This window comes from Lineus longissimus, chromosome 8 (assembly GCF_910592395.1).
Source record: "Lineus longissimus chromosome 8, tnLinLong1.2, whole genome shotgun sequence".
NCBI classification, from domain to species: domain Eukaryota; kingdom Metazoa; phylum Nemertea; class Pilidiophora; order Heteronemertea; family Lineidae; genus Lineus; species Lineus longissimus.
The window spans coordinates 6,202,648-6,223,891 of NC_088315.1; the positions used below are offsets into that span (position 1 = coordinate 6,202,648).

Here is a 21,244-nt window from a genome sequence, read left to right on the forward strand (position 1 = left end):
GTGTGGATGGGATGGCCCCCTCAAGGTCCCCAGTTGGATTTATGATAATGTGAAGGGGGTCCTGGGAGGGGGGGGGGGTGTTCCCAGCCTTGGGCTTCTGCTAGCCAGGATTCATACTGGTGATAAACCATTCAATCGGGCATTCAATGGGTACTCAGATGAATGTGATCTTTGCTATAGAGCTCGTTCATTGGTCTGCTTTGAGATGGATTATCAGGTGTGGATCTGCTGGTGCTGGCCTTGGCTCTGGGTGTAACAGCATTTGTTATCTCGCCAGGTCTGGTTGTGACAGTATCTGCAATCTCATCAGGTCTGGTTGTGCCAGCATCTCCTGTCTACAGGTCTGGTTGTGACAGCAAATGCGGTATTATAAAGTCTGGTTGCGGAAGCATGTTATGGTATGGTTGTTGCAGTATCTGCTGTCTCTTTAGGTATGGTGTTATGATTTCATGCCATCACTTTATGAAAATGATCAGGTATTCACCATGTGAAAATGAGACACATTTTTCCTGAGGGTGGAGACAGCGGGTCGAGGTTATATCCAATCCGCCTTTGCAGGTCATGTGTCTCTGACTCTGTCAATATATGATACTTCTCATTCTTACATTCTGATCAGCTATAGGCCTACTATTATCCAGGAAGACACCTGATTTCCTTGAGTGTGGGACGAAGTATTGGTCTAAGCGGATGAGGCTAATTCGTATTTCCCACGTCATGAACTAATGGTGACGTCATCTGTTATTTCTAGAAGAACTCCGATATCCCTCGAAGTGTACATCGAGGATGTAACAAATCGCGCGGTATTAGCTTCGTCCTTCTTGGCATGAAAACTAAAAAATGGCTGCGAATTCGAAAGTTTCGGAAATTGACGTTGAAACTGTTGAAACACGACATATCTTCGATCGTGCAACAATAAAGAGCATTCCGAAATATAGATGCTTGAAATGCAGAGCCAAAGACCAAAGAAACTGTTCAGATGAGAGCGGAAGGCTTTACCTACAATGTAACCGAAAATGGCAGGAGGTCGAGAAACTTGACAAGAAAATCAAGTTTTTATGTGGAGAAAAAACATTGAACGAAATCAAGAAATCTCCAGAAATTGGAATCTGTAGGAGCTGTCTAAAAGCACTGAATGATGCTTACAGAGTTATTGTAAACATTCATAAAAGCGCATGGGGTTCATCCTTAGATGAGTCAAAAAACGCGAATGAGGACAATAATTATAATGGTAATGGAGACACTGTCAACAAGGGGCCCACAGATCTTGATATCGCTGATAATATTGCTGCTGGCGCTAGCGCTAAGGCGCGCGATTCGTCTAGTGATCATAAAAGGCCTATTCGTGTAGTTCAAGGAAGTGATGATGAAGACGAAAATGAAGGGTTGGTGAAGAAGTCAACGGCACCACTTATCATACAACCAGAACGTACTCCCAAGGGATGGGGGCGTAATCTTTTTGATTACCATGGTTACCAGGTGACGAAAAAGAAGAGAAAACATCCTACTGCTGTTGATGGCAAGTCAACGGCTAAGGATCAAGGAGGTGTGCTGGTGACCTATACATGTTCTGATGGTACTGGACCGGATCCGAGTGACACGTATACCATCACGTCTAACTCTGGGGAGGACTATGAAATAACAGATGAGGAATTGTTGAGAAAAATAACCAGGAAGGAATTTCTGGAAATCCTGAAGTCTTTGGCCAACTCTGCAGGGGTCGGTCCAGGAGAACAAGTCGTTTTTCGAGTGGGACGTGCAGGTGGTGATCAGCTGAAAGTAGAAGTTGTGAAACCCTCTATGCAGAGAAGTTGACTGTGGTAATGGATTATGGACTGAATAGTTGATGAGGCAGTGGTTCTGTTGACTTGACTGGAATTTGAACTGCATTGTCTGAATGCAGAGTGACTTGACTAACTTGACTGAAAACCTGTTACTCCAAGTGTAGCATAAGGTTGCTCACAAGTTTCATCACTTCCCCGGGTCCTGGGCAGATTGCTCAAATTGTATCTAGAAGTGGTATTGAATCTGGTTTCGAGGAAGGGTCAATTCCAGTGAAATTTGTAATTGAATAAAGCATGTTAAGTAAAAGCACATGGTCCACCCTTCTTCCATGCCTTGTAAAAATGTATTTCCGACAGAAACAAATGTTGCCTTTAAGTGGTGTGAAGATTTTGTTCTTAATAAAAATGGAAACTTGGCAGTATAAATAGGGACCAACCATAACAGAGACATAGGCACAATCAGCCCACGGTCTTCAATTTCGCTATGGAATAAAGTGTCCCATACAACTGACTCAAACAGTAAAACGATACCAGTCAAGTATATTTCGCAGTGCTCTTCCCGCCGGCACATCAGTAGCTGGTCAACTGCAACAGTAGCATGACCCACCCACACAGTTACGGGGCGATATATATATATAGTTAAATGTGAGAACAAGTTGTCTTGTACGTCCTGTCTGAGAGTGTATACAACGGTGAAACCATAATGATGACAACTGACTAGATGAGGCCGATGAGAAAGTACTTGTCTCCCCTCTATTCCATAATAATTCTGCCTATTGTTCTGGATGGCTATAGAGACCAATGAGCGCGACTGCAGACTAATCGTTTTAATTTAGTCCAAGGCCAAAAAGATAGTCGCAATCAGATGCGCGGCATTGAGACATTTAGTTTCAGAGTATAAGGACAGATGTCGCCTCAGGTAAAAAATGTAACATGCTGAAATATAAAGCCATCGCTCTGGTAAACTTTGCAGTATAACTTATCTCGTTTAGGGTCAGAGAAGACATACACATGTTAAGTTGTATTTTGACCCGCACCCGTATGACTGCGACAATTATCGCTGTGATGCGCGGTAAAAAGATCTCTCGTCCTGCGGCTCAAAACTGGTAATCGCTGTGTTTGATGTGTTGAGCCGGAGCTATGCTCGATACCTGCTTGAGACAGCTGCGATTACCCCCGCAAACCAGAGATTTTGTGTCATGCGATGATAATCGCAGAGTGTTGCAACACAAATGTCTCGTTTGCGGGGCGCTTAGAAGGAAAATCTTGCAGATAGACCAAGCAACACGTTTGTTAAATACAGTATTGTGTTATTTATTTATGTGAACCCGTATTGACATTACATGGGTAATGTAACATTACCGAATACCCGTTTTGAAAAAAAGTAACATATATATATATAATTTGTTTACAAAGTCATGAACAGTGCATCCTGAACCTCATGGATCATACTCCCTTTATTCGTAGCCTGGTATATCTTAGTCGAGATGCAAAAACCTTGGTGGTCAAGATATGAAGAGTGAGGCACTAGAGTATTGTCTTAATATTATGCAGAGTCGGCGTTTTCACCCTCAGATTCATCTTTACCTTCAAGTTTTAGATCCACGACCGGACTCCGTTACAAAAAATGAGGTTCATACGGACGTGGCGCGACCAATCGGTCATGAAAAGGAAGTCAATACCAGGGCTAAAATTCCCAGGCATGTCATCTGGCAAATATCCAAAGGGTCAACCTAAATTTAGATTCCGTCAAAGTTCAAATCCCTTAAATGCTTAATCACCGGGGTATAAGCTAAAAAGTTCAAGCGTGTACCGAGAAGTTAAAAATGTCATTGTTATCCACCCCAGTGGCGTAAAATAGGGAACGTGTATGGAGAAGGAGAGGTTAAGATCTTGAGCGCAAGCGACATACGTCAAGAAAATGGCCACAGGTTGCCTAGTAAACGACTGTCAACGGAGAGATGACAAATTGTGGAGTAAAAAGACGGGAAAGTGTATAGAGAAGGAGAAGTCGATATCTTGAGCGCGAATTGAACGACCCTTGTATATGGCGACAGATTACCGAGTAAAAGGAGGGTAACATGAAAGGAAAAGGAGAGGTAGCGAGATCTCGAACGCGAATGACGCGCTTCAAAGGAGTGCTGAAAGATTGCAGAGAAGAGAGCGGAAGTAAAGAAGGAGGTGTATAGAAATAGAGAAAATCTTTGTCACGTATGTCGCTATCCTTCCGGATCTTTTAAACCTCTCTGGCTGAAGCCACAAACCACCCTCGACTAATCAAGATTAGTCCCTTTTTGACTTCAGTGCCGCGAAAATATATGGTAGCCCGTACTTAAAGGTCTTTCGTATCACATATTGCGCTACGCATAAACAAATACACAAAAACACAACAATATCATACAACAATAGCTGCTGGACACTCAACTCTGGGCTTGATAGATGACCACTGCCGAATTCTATTACCCGTTCTATCATTTTTGCTGCTCTTTCTCTAGGACTACCTTGAAATCGAAAGATTTTTGAAGCAGTCTTGATGTTCCTTGAATATATTTGGTTCCCCAAGACTTCTTTGACGCTTTGCACTAGTTCTTCGGCTGTGAATGATTTGATGTTCAGGGTGATGCCGTAGTTTTTGTGCTGAAGTCTCCTGGCGTTGTATGGTTGTTCTGCGGTCAGCGGGAAGCCGATCATTGGGACACCCCCGTAGAGAGCCTCAAACTGTCCACTATTCCCACAATGTGTAATGAACAACTGCGTGTTTGGATGTCCAAGGATATCATTCTGAGGTATCCAGTCTCTAATCAAAACATTACTTGGAATTGAGTAACCCGCCGTCTCTCGCCTAAAACGGTATTTCCAGATGATACTTTGATTCAGTTGCCTAAACGCCTCCAAGAATAGGATCATTTTCTCATCCGGAATATTGGAAATGGTACTGCCAAACGACACAACGACCAACCCATTTGTTGCATTTCCCGCGAAATAGCGCATTTCATCTGGTAGACGTTTGTGAGGTTCGGTCGAGAGACCCCCAACATATATCATATTTGGCATAAGCGGCACGGGATAGTCCAGTAGGATGTCTTGATCTATTAGCCAGAAAGATGTCTGACTTGCTAGGTGCGTGAGTGACTTGTAAGGGCGTTCCTGGATATATTGATTGTACTCGTTCGAATCAATGAAATGATACACCATGATGTCGCCGAATATTTTCAAGATAGTGTTCAGTAGACGTTCCCAAAATCCCATTTCGTTGGTCATGTGATGGTGTCTCGCAGGGGCAATGGACGGCAGCAGACTAATTTTTGAAGCGTATGGCCAAATAATGGCGCTGACACTGCCATATTTGACGCCCAGTTTATGCGGAATCACATACAAACACAGCGTAAAGGCGTAGTCATCAAGAAGAATAAAGTCGAAATTTATCTTCCGAAGTTTCTCGAACATTTCGTAGTTTTCCAGGATACTATGGCATTGGTATTTCGCTTTGTCTTTGAGGTAGAGAACCCGGGAAAATGTCGACGACTCGACATAAGACTGGACGTTATCCTGATGAAACATCGACTCAAACGGATCAAGACTGTTGTTGAGTCTGTACTGGATAAATCTTATCCCCGAATTTTTAACCAGCGGGGGAGGATTCGCCGAGTTGGGCAGCAACATCCAGACGTCATGGCCGCGGCTGAGCAGCTCCTTGCCGATGTGGGTCATTGTGAAAATGTGACTTGGAATCAAAGGCGAGACGAGAAGGATCTTGCTTCCTGAGACATTCCCCGCAACTACAATGCCGAGGAGAAGGAAACTTCTAAAACACATCCCGACATCCATCCTTATTGATGACGTATGCTGTACCTGAAGCGAAAAAAGATAGATTCTTGTCATTTCTGGTAGACGAGGTTCAGCCCAAGGGCTGCCATTTGTACTGTTCTGATGAAAAATATGTCGGGATGTCACCTTGACTATACCGAAGCGGCTTCCACTGTTCTTTATACTCGATTGGTAGAGCAGCAGTTGGCTCACAATCCAACGATATGCGGTCATAATCCCCTTGTATCTGAGATGTTTTCGTCGCTCAGCTAAAACATGATTTACTTTATTATGCGGTGTTGAAATGCAAAAGCAATTATGTTTTTCAGTGACGGAGTTTGAAGAGGTATACAGCCATACAGCCAAGGATGCGCGCGGTTTGGTCGTTTAAGCGTTGTGGTACATGTACTAGCCTTTTCCCATCCCTTTTCCTGCGTGGCAACTCGCCCAAAGCAAAACGGGAAACGAACAAATCGACTGTGAAAAAATCCAATAGATTTTTTTCCAAGATCATTGAAAAACAAAGTCCAAACATCGCATAAAAACAGAAAATGAAATTTTCAATTGTTTCGTTTAAAGGGCCTATAAATTGAATCTTTTGACCCGTAAACATAAACTTGTTTTGCCAAACTTTAACGCGACCTTGCAATTTTGTTGTTTTGGTAATGTTACGCAATGTGCGTTACGCCAGAATTGAGTTTATCAACCTAATCGTATGTAAGGTTCTGTATGCATTACACAGTATGCCGAGATAACCAATTAAGTCGGGAAAAAAAGTAAAAGTTTTTAATACAAATAAGTGTGGGTAATAGTCCCGAAAATGGGGTAAGAAAGATGAGGTGAAAATGATTGTCCATATGATATCTGAAATCGAGACGACCGGCTACTTGAGATGTTGATTTCTTAGTTTTTTTAGGGCCGTGTTCTGTTCAGAAGAATGTTCACTGTTTGCAACTTAAACTCTTAAAATTATTCCTTTTAGTGCTTTATCGTGGTTTCATCATCATCCCTTTTGCCAGCAGTGGTGATGGCAGTTTACTAATCAAGTTTTTAAACATTGCACATAACGAACGAAATTTTGATGTGAGTGGGCTATATTCATGAAGTTCAAAGTGTAAATATAAGAGTACATAATATGGTAAGTTTTGCATAAAAAGGGAAGAGTTACCATCACGTTGAAAAATAAACGAGGAAACGCTCGGAAAATGATAAAGGTTGCCGTCGTGTTTAGAAACACGGCAACGGCAGCAATTAAACCAACACAGAGAATAGAAACGGCAAAAATGAACTTACCTTCGATTAAGTTATTGCGACTTCTCTCCCGTTCAACCGTTTCTTAAGGAAAAATCCACCTCTCCTGATGCCAGTACGGATTTCTTCTCACACGGTTCTTGGAGGTATGGCTTTTAAAGCGATGCGGCGACCTAGTTTTGGCTTGTCCTGGATAGGACACTGTTTGTGACGAAACTGACTGACCTTTTCTAGGCCAATCGGACAATATATATCTTGACACAGTCAACTCAAGACTAGATCATGACGTCAGCCAAAATCCCTAACCAAACTTGATTTTGATTCATGAAAATGGAACGAACGTATTTCCTTCGGGCATGAATGAACCTCAAGATTTTGTGAACAATTCTGCGATATTCTTCTTCCAGAACTTATTTATTTTATACCTATATGGTGGATGGATATGAATGAATTAAACGCGTAGGCACGGTAGATTGACCTGCGAGGTAGGCCTATTCGTTTCGGGTCATTGGCCAACCTGTGTTTCATGTCTTGCCTAATGGATATAAATGTTGCCCTGAATGGAAGGAGGCATGTCCCATCTCTGGAATGTCATGTTCTCCGAGGCTCCTTATGTTTACATTGCAGGTCAGTCTCAATATCTGGTCTCACTACCCATGAAAGGAGCATCTTCTACAGCCCGATGACACGTCCAGGTGTAGAAGTTTTTAAAGTCCTATAGGATAGAGTGTCTGGGGAAAAAACATTCTTTTTCCCGGGGAGCATTTTTTACATCACACCGGACGAGTAACACGTTTCGCGGCGAAATGTCTGATCAAGGGAAAATTATTGTTAATTCCCCTTTTTTAGTACAGGATCAGTTATCACTTTTCTTTGTTATTGAATAGAGACGTCATCAAACATTTCATCAAAGGCTTCAGCGCTGTGCGGCATTTTAGAAACTCCGATATATACCATAGCCCATCCAGTTTAGCCTGTCCAGCAATGTTCGTTCCAGGTCGGTGCCCCCAAGACCAACCTGTTCAATCACGGATATCAATTCAGCCCGAGAAATGAATGCCCGTAAATCTGATATACTGATACTGCCCCAATTCAATTTAAATGATTGTGCACGTCATCTACATTAATCATATCATGCACATGTCTTTCTCAACTTTCTCCTACCAGGTCATCAGATTCTATACCTAAAACAACGAGGAAAGAAGTTTAGCTGACAAGTGACGTTGTCAGTTTACCTCTGATGTCATGACATTCCTGCATGCCATTAGAGGTTTCCAAATCACATGGTCAAAGGAAGCCTCCAGTGAGATCCTAGTAGGTCAACCCAGGACGAATATCCTGCTAAAATTCGAAAATTCGTTTGTGGCAGTGAGCGCGGGGTTATCATGATGACTCACTGGATCCATGCCTTGTAACATATGTCGTTTTTTATTCGAGAATAAGCCTGGCGAAGGGCCGTAATTATTATTTTGGGCGACACCGGCTGCACGCTGATCACGTCATAAGCCTGGCGTTCATCATCGGGTTGGGCTTTTGTGGTCCATGCTGCTACAAATTGATTTTAAAAAGCGCTTAGTTACATATATATTTAAACACTGTAATGCCATATGTTGCTGTTGCTGAAATACATGAAGGTTTTAGGCCTACGGTGACTCGGAGCGACTGGCATAAGCGGCATTCGTGGCATTGGTGGAGCGACAAGTATCGCAGGTTTTTTTTCCAAAGTTACTATCTTTTGAATTGGGAAAGAAGTGACACTGATCACCTGTTTTTGGAAGACCTTAAAGTCGACCCTGAAAGCCATGGGAGTGGAGTTCTCGAAGTCAATGCCGCCCAGCGCTGCAGAGCTGATGAAGACACTATGTGCTGGCCAGCCTAACCTTGAAGCGCTCCGGGGACTAGACCTCGACATAGAGAATTTAGCTTTGGAGGGAGGTGGCGCCAAAGGAATATCCTATATCGGTGTGTTGTTGGTAAGTGCTATCATCATTATTATCATCATCATCATCATTGTCGTCGGCATCATCATGGTTATAGTCATGAGCATCAACATCATTTCATTTGGCTTTGATTCATTACTCCGTAGAATCAAATTCTAAACTCTGAGCATAACGCGATTCCGAGCATTTCGTATTTATTTTGTGTATCTCTTCAAATGTGCAAGGTTCTATATTCCAAAATGTCAAATAGAAAAAAATCGGCCCCTGCCCAGACCCCTCGAAATCGTCAAAAAGTGATTTGTTTGCTTAATTCGCATACCTCTAATCTGGAAATTGTCTTTCGCCCTAGATTATACATAGATTTAAAGAATTCAAAATCGCGTCCACAGCATAGCTGGTCATGCAAGGTGACCCAGGTGATTGATATCCTTTTCTCTCCTCTAACAGGCGCTAGAAGCTGCGGGCCTGCTGTCGAAGACAAAGCGATTCGCTGGTTCCAGCTATGGGGGCATTATTGCCGCCAACTTGGCAATGGGAGCTTCACTTGAAGTCATGACCAAAGGCGTTTTTTCCAACTCTAGTGGAGGTATCTTTGGTCTTATAAAGCGTACGTACGACGATTGGTCAGCTTTCTTCCTTCTAGTATATATGCTCCATCTAGAGTAAGGTCAGAGTAACATGTAAAAAATGGGCTATCAGACTACACCTTATCCCAGTTGTTGGCAGCATTTGACTTTTGAGTGACACGGTATCACTCGCCAAAAGCTACGCTGAAAGCTACATTGACACATTTCTGTGCTTCCCCACATTGAAAGGTCATCATAGCTGTCTATTTTATGAAAACACTGAAAAATGGTGGGGAACAACCACAGCTGTTACACCGGCGCTCTAGGCAAATATTCTGTATTGACCAATTGGTAAATATGTTATTTCAGTTCTGATGAGTATTCCAGGTCTTATGAAAAACTATGGGCTTGATAAAATGACGGAATTTGAAGAAATGTCAAAACTTACTGTGAAGACATTGACAGGAAGCGAGGACACTACATTCATCCAGGTAGGCACGTTTCCCCATCGCGTGAACAAGAGGTCGTGGTTGGAGGCCTGCGGCCAGTCGGTTCCGAGATGTCAATTTGGTTAGAGACCAACTTTTCGCCAGCTGCCTGGCAGTTTAGAGATACTGTAAAGCCGAGAGTAACTCGTAACCCGAATTCGCCTCGGCTGGAATCAAAACTTGCGCCATATAGATTGATGGCAAATGTCATTTCATGATTTAAAAACTCGGCTCCGTTGAAAAACAAAAGGTTTTGTTCATTTCAGCTTTATAAGAAGAGAGGGGTCGAGTTATGCCTGACTGGAACGAACGTCAACAAGCGCTGCGTGGAATACTTTCATCCAAAAACCACGCCCAACATGACAATTGTTAAGGCCCTCAGAATAACTGTTTCCTTCCCAGGTAAGAGAGCTGATGCCGGGCTGCAGATACAGGTTATCTCACACAACGCTGCGAAGGTGGAGCTAAAATGTAGGCCGCGGCCGGCCCCGAGGCGGTGTCTGAGGTTCTGGCCGAAAAGACAGCTCCACACGAGCAACTGCTTTGCAACAGTCTCTGTCCAACCAGCCTGCATATGCACTCCTCAATCCACTCTGAGCGGTCGACCACCACCCGACATCACGAGATCTCGCTGTGAGGTGCGTGGTTTGCGTTGATTGAGCTGCTCATCTATCTGAGCTACACAGTGCCATGTTTCAGCCTCCTAACACACACACACACCACTGCATTCCGGACGCAGTGGACCGGCCTCGTTCCCCAACGATGAGGATGACGAAAGTCTACACACCATACGCACACACACATAAAATGTGTACTAATTTTATTTTCTTTCACAATGATCCAGTTGTAATTGCGCCTGTTCATTTGAGATCCGGTGATGTTGATCACTTGATGGTGGACGGAGGGTTGGCCGATAACTTCCCTCTGCACGTGTTCGACGGATGGTACCTGAGCATGGAACAACGACACTCATTCTTCCGCATGGTCAACTCAAAGGAACCTCCATTTCATGGATCGAATCTTAAGACTATCGGGGCAGTAGTGGTAAGAATGTTTCATTTATTAGAGAGCTGAACCACTACACCATTTTATGGATCATCCATTCAATTAAGAAAATTTTACATTTTGATATCCAGTCAGAATTCGACTTATGTATACGTTCGTGAAAAAATGAAACAAAATATTTGCATAAGGTGCTTTAGACAGCCACGGGTGCGCGTATGAATAGCATTCCGCGAAGTTATATTTATAGCTCACAAGGTCATTTGCATAAGATATTGATGACGTTTTAGTCACGTGACAGTCGGACATCGACACTTATTTCTACGCATTTGAGCTTATTTCAAAGTCAATTATCTTTGACCCTGCATTGTTTTTAGCATGAATGATACCATAGAGTCAGAGAGAGAAATATTCAGAACAATTATGTAGTATTTCCAACACTCGGACATGTGCCAGATTGAATCTAACTGCCCTGGTTAGAAAGCCTGAATCCATTACGAAACCGCATGTTTGTCCGACATTACCTGTAATTCAGCGATGGGGAAATAGAGGGCAGGAGCTGCAGTGACGTCATCTTCGCGGAATGCTATTTTGCAATACCGCGTTATTACAGATTGAGTGCTATTGATAAATTCCGTATCTTTTTTAGTTCGACGTCTCTGATTATGAAGCAAACGAAGCAGAGCTCATGGCCCGGTATGGAAACGATATCATTGAGAGACCGGACACGTGCCTTGTAAGGTGTGTACTGATCCTAAACATGGAATGTCGAAAGAAATCTCACTCACCAGATTTGGGTTTGATTTGACCAGTTTTGAGTTAGTACAGTGTTTTGCCACTAATCGTGTTAGCCATCTCTTTCATACACGGCAGTCTCATCATTTCCTCTTCCTACAAAGGCTGCGATGAATTCGAGTATTATCACCTATAGAGCAAAAAAGGATAACCAACGGTATACGCATGAAATTTGCAAAATCTGTCTTGCTTTCGGATGACCCAAAACTTGCCCCGATTGGTACATTCATAAAGTAAGTAACGCCATGCTTTTGATGATTTTAGAATAAAGAAGAGAAGTGTAGACGAAGCTCAGGAAAGGAAGACCCGCAAACTAAAGCTTGGGGCAGCGTGTGAGGATCTCCTGGAATCTCTCTCTGCTAGCGATGGTGACCGCAATGGATTCATTAGCAAAGACGAGTTCAGAGTGGCCATGAAAAAGGTTTGGTGTGGACCAGAGTCTTTCAAAAAAGTTCATTTAATAGACTCTCGTGTGACATTATTTAAGTAGAATTCTTACATCAGTAATTTGGTCAGTTCCAAGACTGTAGCACCTATGTAAATTGATTTGTTGAATTTCATGACTGTTTTGCTCATGCTAATAGCAGCATTATGTTCGTCAAATATGCAAATTGATGAAAACCTGGGATTGGCCATGATACTCTTGGCTCTCTCACCGTCTGATACCAATTCAATTTCCATCCTGTTCCTTATGTTCTCACAGGTCTTGCCGTAAAAAGAATTGTTCATTAGTTTAAAGTGATCTTTCTCAAAATCAGCCTGAGAGTCCATCTTCCTTTTAGTGTTAAAGTCAATATTCTTAGTGGTTTTGCTCCAAATATTGCCGAAATATTATTACCTAGGTTCCTACCAACGCCTTTCCCTATTATTTATTTATCGTCTCTGCAGTGTCACCGAAGGGTATCTCAATGCATTTTGATGGTATCTTATTACATGATTTGATTACTCTTTCTTCATCAGACCATATGAAAAAGACTGTTTAGATGAAGATACTTCAGAATGCCATTTAAAGACTTGGCACAGTTCAGATTCGACGGCCATCTGCCGTTGAAGGGCTGAGAACCAGAAGTACCCCAGTGACAGTTGTGAAAAGTAGGCAGGATAACTTCAGAAGAAGTGTTGCCCATTTGTGCTGGCCGGAGCAATATATAGCAACTGTTCTCTTGGTGATCTACGTGGAATCGACACCCTTTTGAAAGTAACGTTGATATCGAATCAAGTTAAAGAATCATTTTATTTTGCAGCCCTCTAAAGAAACCATCGATCTCCTATTCGGTGCAGGCTTCAACCTCGAAACTGCTTTCGATGAGATAGATGCATCTGGAGACGGAAAGGTACACGCCCTGTCACCGATATCTTCCTACATGACTCTAAAAGATTCGAAAAATCGCTATTTTTAAAAGTAGGAAGTGACTGTTTGGCAAGCCCGGCTTACCAAACAGCGACTTTTTCTTGTCCTGAATGGAGAGCCGAACTCATCAATATTAAAGTAAAGTCTCCAGCTCGCCAAACAGGGTAGATTTTTTACCTGTTTGGCAAGCCCGGCTGGCCGAACAGGGTGGCTTTTTAGTGCTGTTTGGCAAGCGGCTCTCCAAACAGGACAAAAAAAGATGCCTGTTCGGCGAGCGGCTTGCCAAATAGACCCGGCCTTTTAAGTATACATATCGATTTCATCGCATCAGTTAATACTTTTCGCGTGCATAGAGAATGATTGCGAGAGAATACGATACTGCAAGTATACTGTAGTGAAAATACCGCCTTAACACTGACCGTTTCTGAATTTGTTTTTAGATAAGCATTGATGAGTTTCTCCAATTCACTGAGAGCAAAGGACATCGCCACGACTTTCACCTAACAACTTCCCGTATCGCCATCGACATCAATAACTTTCCTGAGTTCCTCGGTGCAATTGTTAACCTGAATGGTAGTGTTGCGGCCGACCTCATCGCTAAGGTCAGCAGCACCATTATGATATACATGTTCACGGTTTCCCAAAAAACGAAACCAATTTTGATGTGAATGTAACACAGCACAGTTTTCCTGATGGTGTAAGAAAAAGACACCCGTGAAATTGGCAACCCAACATGCCTGAAGGATGGGTCATAATGGAATTAACGTTGCCTAATATATCAACAAAGTTCCTTTTGATCACGCCTTGTATGATTGAGAGGGTGACTCCGTCGGGGCCACATTTACTCTCATCAATACAAATTATTTAACAGATAGATTAGGCAATTAATAAGAGGCAGCACTCGTCTCCCTATACCTGCAGATCTGCTCCGAGTCTACCTGCCCATCTGATAAGGCACTCTATAATCAATAAAGCATGATTCTCAGTGAAATGCTTACATAATCAAGCAGCCTCTTTTTTCTAATAAAGGAACCTGGTGAGAATCAGGTAAATCTCTTTAATACTATCCTTAAAGCTCGAAGAATGTAGAGTTGATTCATACTGCCTCTTATGAACTGCTGATTGATTATTCTTGCTGCCGCTCAGTTCTCAACACCGTCTTTTAACTGAAAACAATTATTTGTTGTTGGTTCACAGGAAGGTGACCTAAACAGGACCATCGGTGTCTACACAGATTATGTCGGTACAGGAAATATGAATTGCGAGATGGAGGACATTATCTTTTTGATCAAGGTCAGTGCATCATTGCGAATATTGGGAAGGAGCGTTTCCTTTCATTCTTCGTCTTTTAGCACAAAATTGTTAAGAGTGGTAAACAGCATTTCTTCCTCTCCTTATCATCTTCAAAGATGTTAAGGAGTTTTCCAGTTCCATGATAAACCACTAGGAGGTGCTTATTTGTGTTGGTTGAAACCCCCCAATTTTAAGAGGAGTCCGAAGCCTCTTGTATCGAGACCTTCGAAAAATTACCATTGTAAGAAAATGTATTCAGCACGGCCATTGCGACCCACATTACTGGTATGTGTGGCTGTGAAATTTCAATTTCAATTTAGTTTCTAGAACACAAAATAATTATTCAAGATGATTTAGTAATTTTTCCTGATATTTGTCCACAGCAAGGCTGGAATGCAACCATGAAGTTTTTGGAGACGAAGGCCGGAGAACAAAAATGAGACGATACACGAAATTCAAGAATATCCGATTTGCCTCGCATTATCATGTAACCTAACACATCCAGAATTGAAAAAAAGAGAAAAACTTACACCTGAGCATCCTTCGGTGATGGGCCCTGGCGGGTGGTTGGAGCCGATAGGACTCTATGTCTTAGAGTCTGTACTTTTCTACAGACATTGCGTCTCATCGCACGTACAACTCATCTCTGACGAACACGTGTAAACTACGTCCCATTTTATGGGTGGCGTAACCCAACTTTCGGCCTGGTGGAATCCGACATTTAGAAACAGACACAACTCTGAAATCGCTGTTAATTTCCCGCTATCCGTATCAAATGATATGTAGTTCATTGCATTCGATCACGGCGTAATAGCCGTTACAACAGGGGAATGGACTCATCTATAACAATCGTCCGTAATAAAAGAAAACGGAGACAATATCTGAACACGGGCTAGTTGTTAAACTTTATTCATATAAAATTAAAGTAGGATCTTATAGGATGGTCTGACACTGTGCATTATATTTACAAAGCGTTCTTCCTACGTATTTACACGATTTCAGCAGACTGATTCATGGCGGCGGCGTCCTCTCTTACGACGGGAAGATAGCTTTTAAAAATCAGAGTTATAGCTGCGCTAGTCAATGATATAAGTACATGTATATCGATAGCTCGTCCTCCAAAAACATAAATCCTCCGACAAGTCGCGCGCTGAAGAGAATATCAAAACACTTTCTATCAGACCTTGATATTATACTGAGGATACGTAGTCAATGACAGTGACCACGACAGTGACGTCCACGTAGAGTCAATCTGCTTAAACCGTGTAGTGTCGATTGCATGTGTACATATATACGTACGACGATGACGATGTATTGCTAATGTGCGTTACTCACCTCGCCCTGAAAGCTAGTCTAGATGCCAACTCTTGAATTATTGCTCGTCTCAATATATTCACACATGATTTAGACACAAACTGGGAATTATATACTCTAGAGAAATGCTCGCTTTAACCGAGAAACTTTCTGGTTGGTTACCATCCATGCTGATGGATGTCTGGAGTTGTTTGACCAATCTGAAAAATGTCTAAGAACCAATCAGAAGAATTACGCCGCTCGTGCTAAATTCGAAATTCGAAATTGAATTCGGGGATTTTCCAATTATGTGAATGCACACTGAATACATGTACACATTTCAACATGCTGCTGTTGTACACAGATACCTAGATACACTTTATGGGGGTAAATTTTCATCATGTTGGTATTTACCTATAATGTACACACCAACGGCGGAAAAAAGGTGCCATACAACACATATCTTAGTATTGAATGTTTCCGAGCATACCAGTACGGTACTGGCTTTATAATACATCCACATGCATTAATACGTACATTGAAGCCTACAACTTAAACGGACATTCGAGGAGTATACATCATAGGTATATTGTACAATAAGATAAATAAATAATAAGTGAGAAACAATGACAATGTCTGTACAACACACCACGACATGTAGTCCATTAAATTCCGAGTCCATTCTACCTATTCCTGAGCTAAGCATCATCACCATCATCATATTTCGGTAGAGTAACCGTTTTCTGTTTTTTTACCGATACATAGTACATTGCTCTCGCGCGAGGTGACAATAACACGTGTTACTCACTTGAGCAATGAAGTACATTTATACTTTTGCAGATGATGGAGTTAATAAAACTACACGTTTCATCACTGGTCTCAAGTACCCTTCACGCACAGGCGCAGCGCAGCAGCAGTCGGAGTGACGTACGCTGACCGTCCCTTGATTATGTCGCCTGTGTGTGCCGTTATTTATTACATGTAAAAACATACCGGTATCTATTTAATAATAATTTGTTGTCCTGTAGTTAGTGGGTGATTTCTAAATCTTGGTTGTTCCTCCTACTCTATAACATATCTATATTTACAAGATACCTAAAATTTACATGTCATCATAAAAACTAAATGTATCAAACTATTAAAAGCAACATTTTTGGGCATGTTAATTTTCGCTTAATTTTGGCAAATCTCTACCAGATTCCATGATTTTGTATCACCTCATAGTTCGCCAGCGGAGTTTATCCATGTATTGTAGTGAGGTCGAATTTTTATATATCAAGATGTGCTATCAATGCACAAATATACCATACTTTTAGGAAGGCTATAAAATGACCTTCTGTCACAAATAATATACCGTATGATATTGATGATAATAATATGACACATTTTACATACATTTATTTTGTTCACTAAACAATACGTTTTGTTACCGGAACAATGGCTGCTAGACTGGCAGAGTTTTGTAGCTTCATTCACCAGTAGGGCGACCAGTGCAAAAGGGTAACTTAGTCCGCCTGGGAGAAAAAGTCCCACGTTATCGCTTCATGACAGAAAGTTCATGTCGAGAGAGACCAAATTCTCTTGGTTTTCTCCACACTTTCTCCACCGAGTCTGAAGTCCCTTCCACACCGGCAGGGATTTTATTCTCGCCTGAAATCCCCGCATGCGACTATCAAAACTAGCAGCAAAGTAGTCCAGGCCTATATACAGAAGCGCCTTTTAAGGTGTCACACAATTTGCACCCCCGCCTCGACGCGAGGCATCACACGTGTGGCAAAAACTGTGCCGTTCCGCCTTTCTCATTTTTGAATATTTTCGTAACTGATCCCTCGAATTAACTTGTTATAAAGACAAAATTTCGTACTTAAGACTCGAAGGACCAAGTTTTCGTGAGGAAAGTTAAATACTGAATGCAATTCTTTCGTTTCAAGAATATTTGAACTTAAATGTATGTTTCTTTCCGGATCTATGATTCGGTTTGTCTTGATCTTGCCCCCTGACCCTCAACCAATATCAAATGATGAAGAACCTAATACCTAATCCAAGTCGAGCAATTTGTGCGACGTACGGTAGAGTGTTTTGCCGGTAAAATGTCAACCTACGAACACATATTTGACGCAATGTTGTTTGTGTTCAGTGAATTCTAAGATACATCACCATCTCATTACCACGCATTTTCCGAAATTTAGTGAATAAAACCTAATTCACTGAGATTCATTTTCTGCAAAAAATAATACTCTTTATTTCTTCTATCCGGCAGCGCTCACTCCTGGCGCTAACTACACTAGATGGCGATAGTGTCCAGAAACAAGAACACAATATGGCGCTCTGCCAAGAATATTTTACAGAATTTATAATACAGAGGTAAAAATCACGTCTTCGAAGAGCCGTTATCTCAAATGTTTGCATACGGGCGCTTTAGTTCTATGCTCAGTAGACCTCAACTTCACACAAAATGGCGCTGAACAAGCGACTCCACCTATCGGGCACTCCGTACGCCATCACAAACACGTAGCGGCCATACATTTGTCGTGTACATTCCACGTGGATTCGAGGTTTGAAGAGGGCGTTGTTTAATCTGGTGACGTATCCGCACTTGTGTTCGGGAACGTCGACTCGATCCCTACCAGACTTCTTGTCAATGAAGACGACCAATTTCTCCAAGTTGTATGTGTAATCACGGTAGGTTGTGTTAGGGTCTGAAAAAGGAGTTTTCGAAAAATGAATAAGAGCTCCCAATACGAAACAGTTCATATCTCTAATCAGCTTGGTTTATCCATACCAGTACTTCTTGCTTATGAGTGAATAATTCTATTGCGGTGGGAGTTGCATGATGATTTTCTCTCCGATGCCTACATGGCTAATGAATGCAACAATTACTACGTCACTTTAGGTTGATTTCTCTAAGATGTCACGTAATGTTCATAACTAGTAACTGGCTTCAAATGCATTATTTGATACGACTGTTAATCAGCATCAGTATTGATTGATTGATTTATTGATTGAATGTGGGGGATCCGGAGATAAAATTAGTAGAGTTGACCAACGACACCCGAATACATAATACATGAACAAATGTATTCAGACCAAATTATTTCATGAAAGGTAAGACGTTGAGAAAAAATGACCTCGAACAAACAACATCGATAGCGACAACTGTTACAACTGCAACATACTAAATCCATTTAAAAGATACTTTTTATTATTTTTCACATCTAACATGCTGAAAGGCTAACACTAATGATATTGAACACAACTTTAGAGTAAGTAAAGGTTGCTGAATTTGAACGTTAATTCGTTTGATGATAATGTATGGTACTGTCAGCATGCATTGACTGCAAATGTAAAACAGAATACCAATCAAAAATGCTTATGATCGGTGCTACGATTAGTACTTTTACATGCAAATTTAAGATATGTACGGAAATCGTTCTTTGTAGCATGAATTAAAAAAATATTTGCTACACGAATTTGGGTTTTTTTCCATTGTGTTTGGCGTTAGTTTGCAATGTACATTACGTAGCATGCAATGACTTGTGCATGGTTTTTTATCATTTTCACTAGCGATCTGATTTGATGGATCGTGTCATTGGAATGAGATATGACTTTACCACTAATCGATATCAGCAATTTTGTAAATGGTGATCACCGTGAAAAGCATAATCTCTCAGCGTGTGAATTACAAAAGGCGCCGCATGCTTAGGGACTAAATATCTTACTGAATTGGTACTGCATCATGGATTTTATTTATGTCATCGTAATTAATCCAGAACTAATTTTTTCTGGTTAATTAAGTGACTCCCTGACCTCTTATGTAACTGGTTTAAGTTAAAGTGCAATCCGTTTTTGAAACATGAACTTTCTCGTCGTGGTCATGCAGTTGATATAAATCCTGACGGTTTTTTATTATTTGACGACAAAACTAAGTACGAAACAGAGTGCTGATTCTGAAAGCTTTAGTCCACTATATTTGCATATGTGCTAAGTTTATTATCACCCCTGGTAAAAAGAATACATGAAATATAAGTAGAAATGTGAAGAATAATGCACGGCTTTAGTAGGGCGAATGCATTAGAAGGCTGATGGCTAATAAGGCATTCTCAGTGACTGATCTATTCGCAACTGCTGCTCATGCAAGAAATGCTCTTTCAACTTACCGGAAGTCGTGCATTAGACTTAAAACCGACGAGGTAACAGCGAAGGATCAGATATAGTGCCGGTTTGGTTAATTTGTTTCTAATGGTGGTTCGATCGATTCTGACGATGAAAGATATTAGCCTTTTATGTTGCTGGTAAATTCAAACTCTGAGAAAATATCAGCTCCATACTAAATTGCTTGCCTCCAAGACACGAGGTCGTCCAGGTCACCTCGACCCTATCCGCCGCGCAGCGGAGGGTCGAGGAAGCCTCGTTGATTTACCCGAGGCGAGCCATACATTCTCAGTGCATACAGTGGATGCACTGTCATACCGAGCGCTCTGGTATTGCAGATTATTCACTTGGATCGAGGTTACCCATCCTACAGAATAACGCGTGACCGGCTACCGTCAAGTACTAGTCTCTGTAATGAGTGAATGGAGGAGACAGGTGAATGAGTCTAGACACGATGTTACGCCACATGACCTCAATAACGTCAATTATCACTATATGGCGTCTGCCGCGGGAGAAAAGTTGGAAAACACGACCATCTTAATTAGATTGGGATGTAAAATCAGAACTTAGGCGCCGTCATTTGATTTGATTGAAGGTGGGTTTTACCAGTTGTTTTATAGACATCTTGCTCTTGTGCAAACCGAACCGAAAGAAAAAGGGAATGTGATAATGGAAACTAAGAATAACACCAAGAATAAAGTAACTCGTGTGTATCACTTCGCTGTCACCTCACGGCTGCACTTGCTAACATGGCCAAACCTAAGCTAAACATTGGACAACATACCGTTAATCTCACCTTGACCTTTCCCCTGCCATGTGTGAACAATGGCGCCATTGATCATGGTTCTCTTACCAAGGTCAACCATCCAGATCGGGTTATCTACATACGAGTTGTCAAGGACAGTGCACGCGTTCAAGGTCGAATCCATGTTTCCGTCGACAGCGCGCGCAGCATGACCATGCATCCACGTGTTTCGGGTGTGACGCTTGTATTTGCTCTGGTTGTTGATGAAGCTCTCTTTCTTGTAGGCGATGTTCTCGACTGAAATGGAGGCATAGGGCAGTGTGTCAGTTCACAAGATTTAGGCCCTATAGATGCAGTCATAGCTAAGTATATGAGCAACCAAATCTTCATTCAATTTAAATCCAAATCTTTCAAATATCACATGAGTACCAACGTCTAGTAACTGACACCCGAGAATTTTTTTGCGAACAAATGGCATTTCTTTTCCTTTGAGCTTTGGAGATACTGGAAGTTAAAAGTGTCAGGTAAGTTTTGAAACACCCAGTACTCAGTATACTCACTGCATTGCGTTGCCTCGTTGATCCTGACGAATCCCTTGTCACATGAACCTGCAAGAGGATCAGACGGATCGCCTGAAGGAACAGACTCAAGTGTTATCTAATTGTAATGATGGTTAATAAGCAGGCAAAGCACTACAATCAAATGATTAGATGTCGCCCTGAAATAAAGCGCCTACAGGCAAGCTTACTGTTGCTAAAATATCTAAAGGAAAATTGCTCG

General features: G+C 41.7%; 3 protein-coding genes across 10 annotated transcripts in view; 1 reads left to right on the forward strand and 2 right to left on the reverse strand.

Annotated features, from left to right (window-relative positions):
* Positions 1–3,692: 3,692 nt before the first annotated feature.
* Positions 3,693–7,043, reverse strand: LOC135492668 (UDP-glucuronosyltransferase 2B13-like). The gene is made up of 2 exons (XM_064779243.1): positions 6,882–7,043; positions 3,693–5,633 (listed from the first exon to the last, which is right to left on the reverse strand). Exon 2 carries the CDS (start codon positions 5,607–5,609, stop codon positions 4,065–4,067), a length of 1,545 nt encoding a protein of 514 aa, XP_064635313.1. The 5' UTR covers positions 5,610–5,633; positions 6,882–7,043; the 3' UTR covers positions 3,693–4,064.
* A 1,486-nt stretch (positions 7,044–8,529) lies between these two features.
* On the forward strand, positions 8,530–14,853 carry LOC135492860 (uncharacterized). Its single transcript, XM_064779545.1, has 11 exons — positions 8,530–8,812; positions 9,227–9,386; positions 9,715–9,836; positions 10,100–10,235; positions 10,678–10,877; positions 11,485–11,576; positions 11,895–12,051; positions 12,875–12,964; positions 13,422–13,583; positions 14,179–14,274; positions 14,658–14,853. The coding sequence occupies exons 1-11, from the start codon at positions 8,642–8,644 to the stop codon at positions 14,712–14,714; spliced, it is 1,443 nt and encodes a 480-aa protein (XP_064635615.1). The 5' UTR covers positions 8,530–8,641; the 3' UTR covers positions 14,715–14,853.
* A 301-nt stretch (positions 14,854–15,154) lies between these two features.
* The window catches only part of LOC135491997 (lactadherin-like), a 71,401-nt gene continuing 65,311 nt past the window's right edge, over positions 15,155–21,244 (reverse strand). For 5 of the 8 annotated variants that reach the window (XM_064778038.1, XM_064778036.1, XM_064778037.1 and 2 more), the window contains 3 exons: positions 21,025–21,096; positions 20,504–20,761; positions 15,155–18,266 (listed from right to left, as the gene is read on the reverse strand). In XM_064778038.1, the coding sequence (XP_064634108.1) occupies positions 17,998–18,266; positions 20,504–20,761; positions 21,025–21,096 (599 nt within the window). In that variant the 3' untranslated portion in view covers positions 15,155–17,997. The remainder of the gene's footprint in view (positions 18,267–20,503; positions 20,762–21,024; positions 21,097–21,244) is intronic. The other 3 variants (XM_064778041.1, XM_064778040.1, XM_064778039.1) reach the window with 2 other exon arrangements.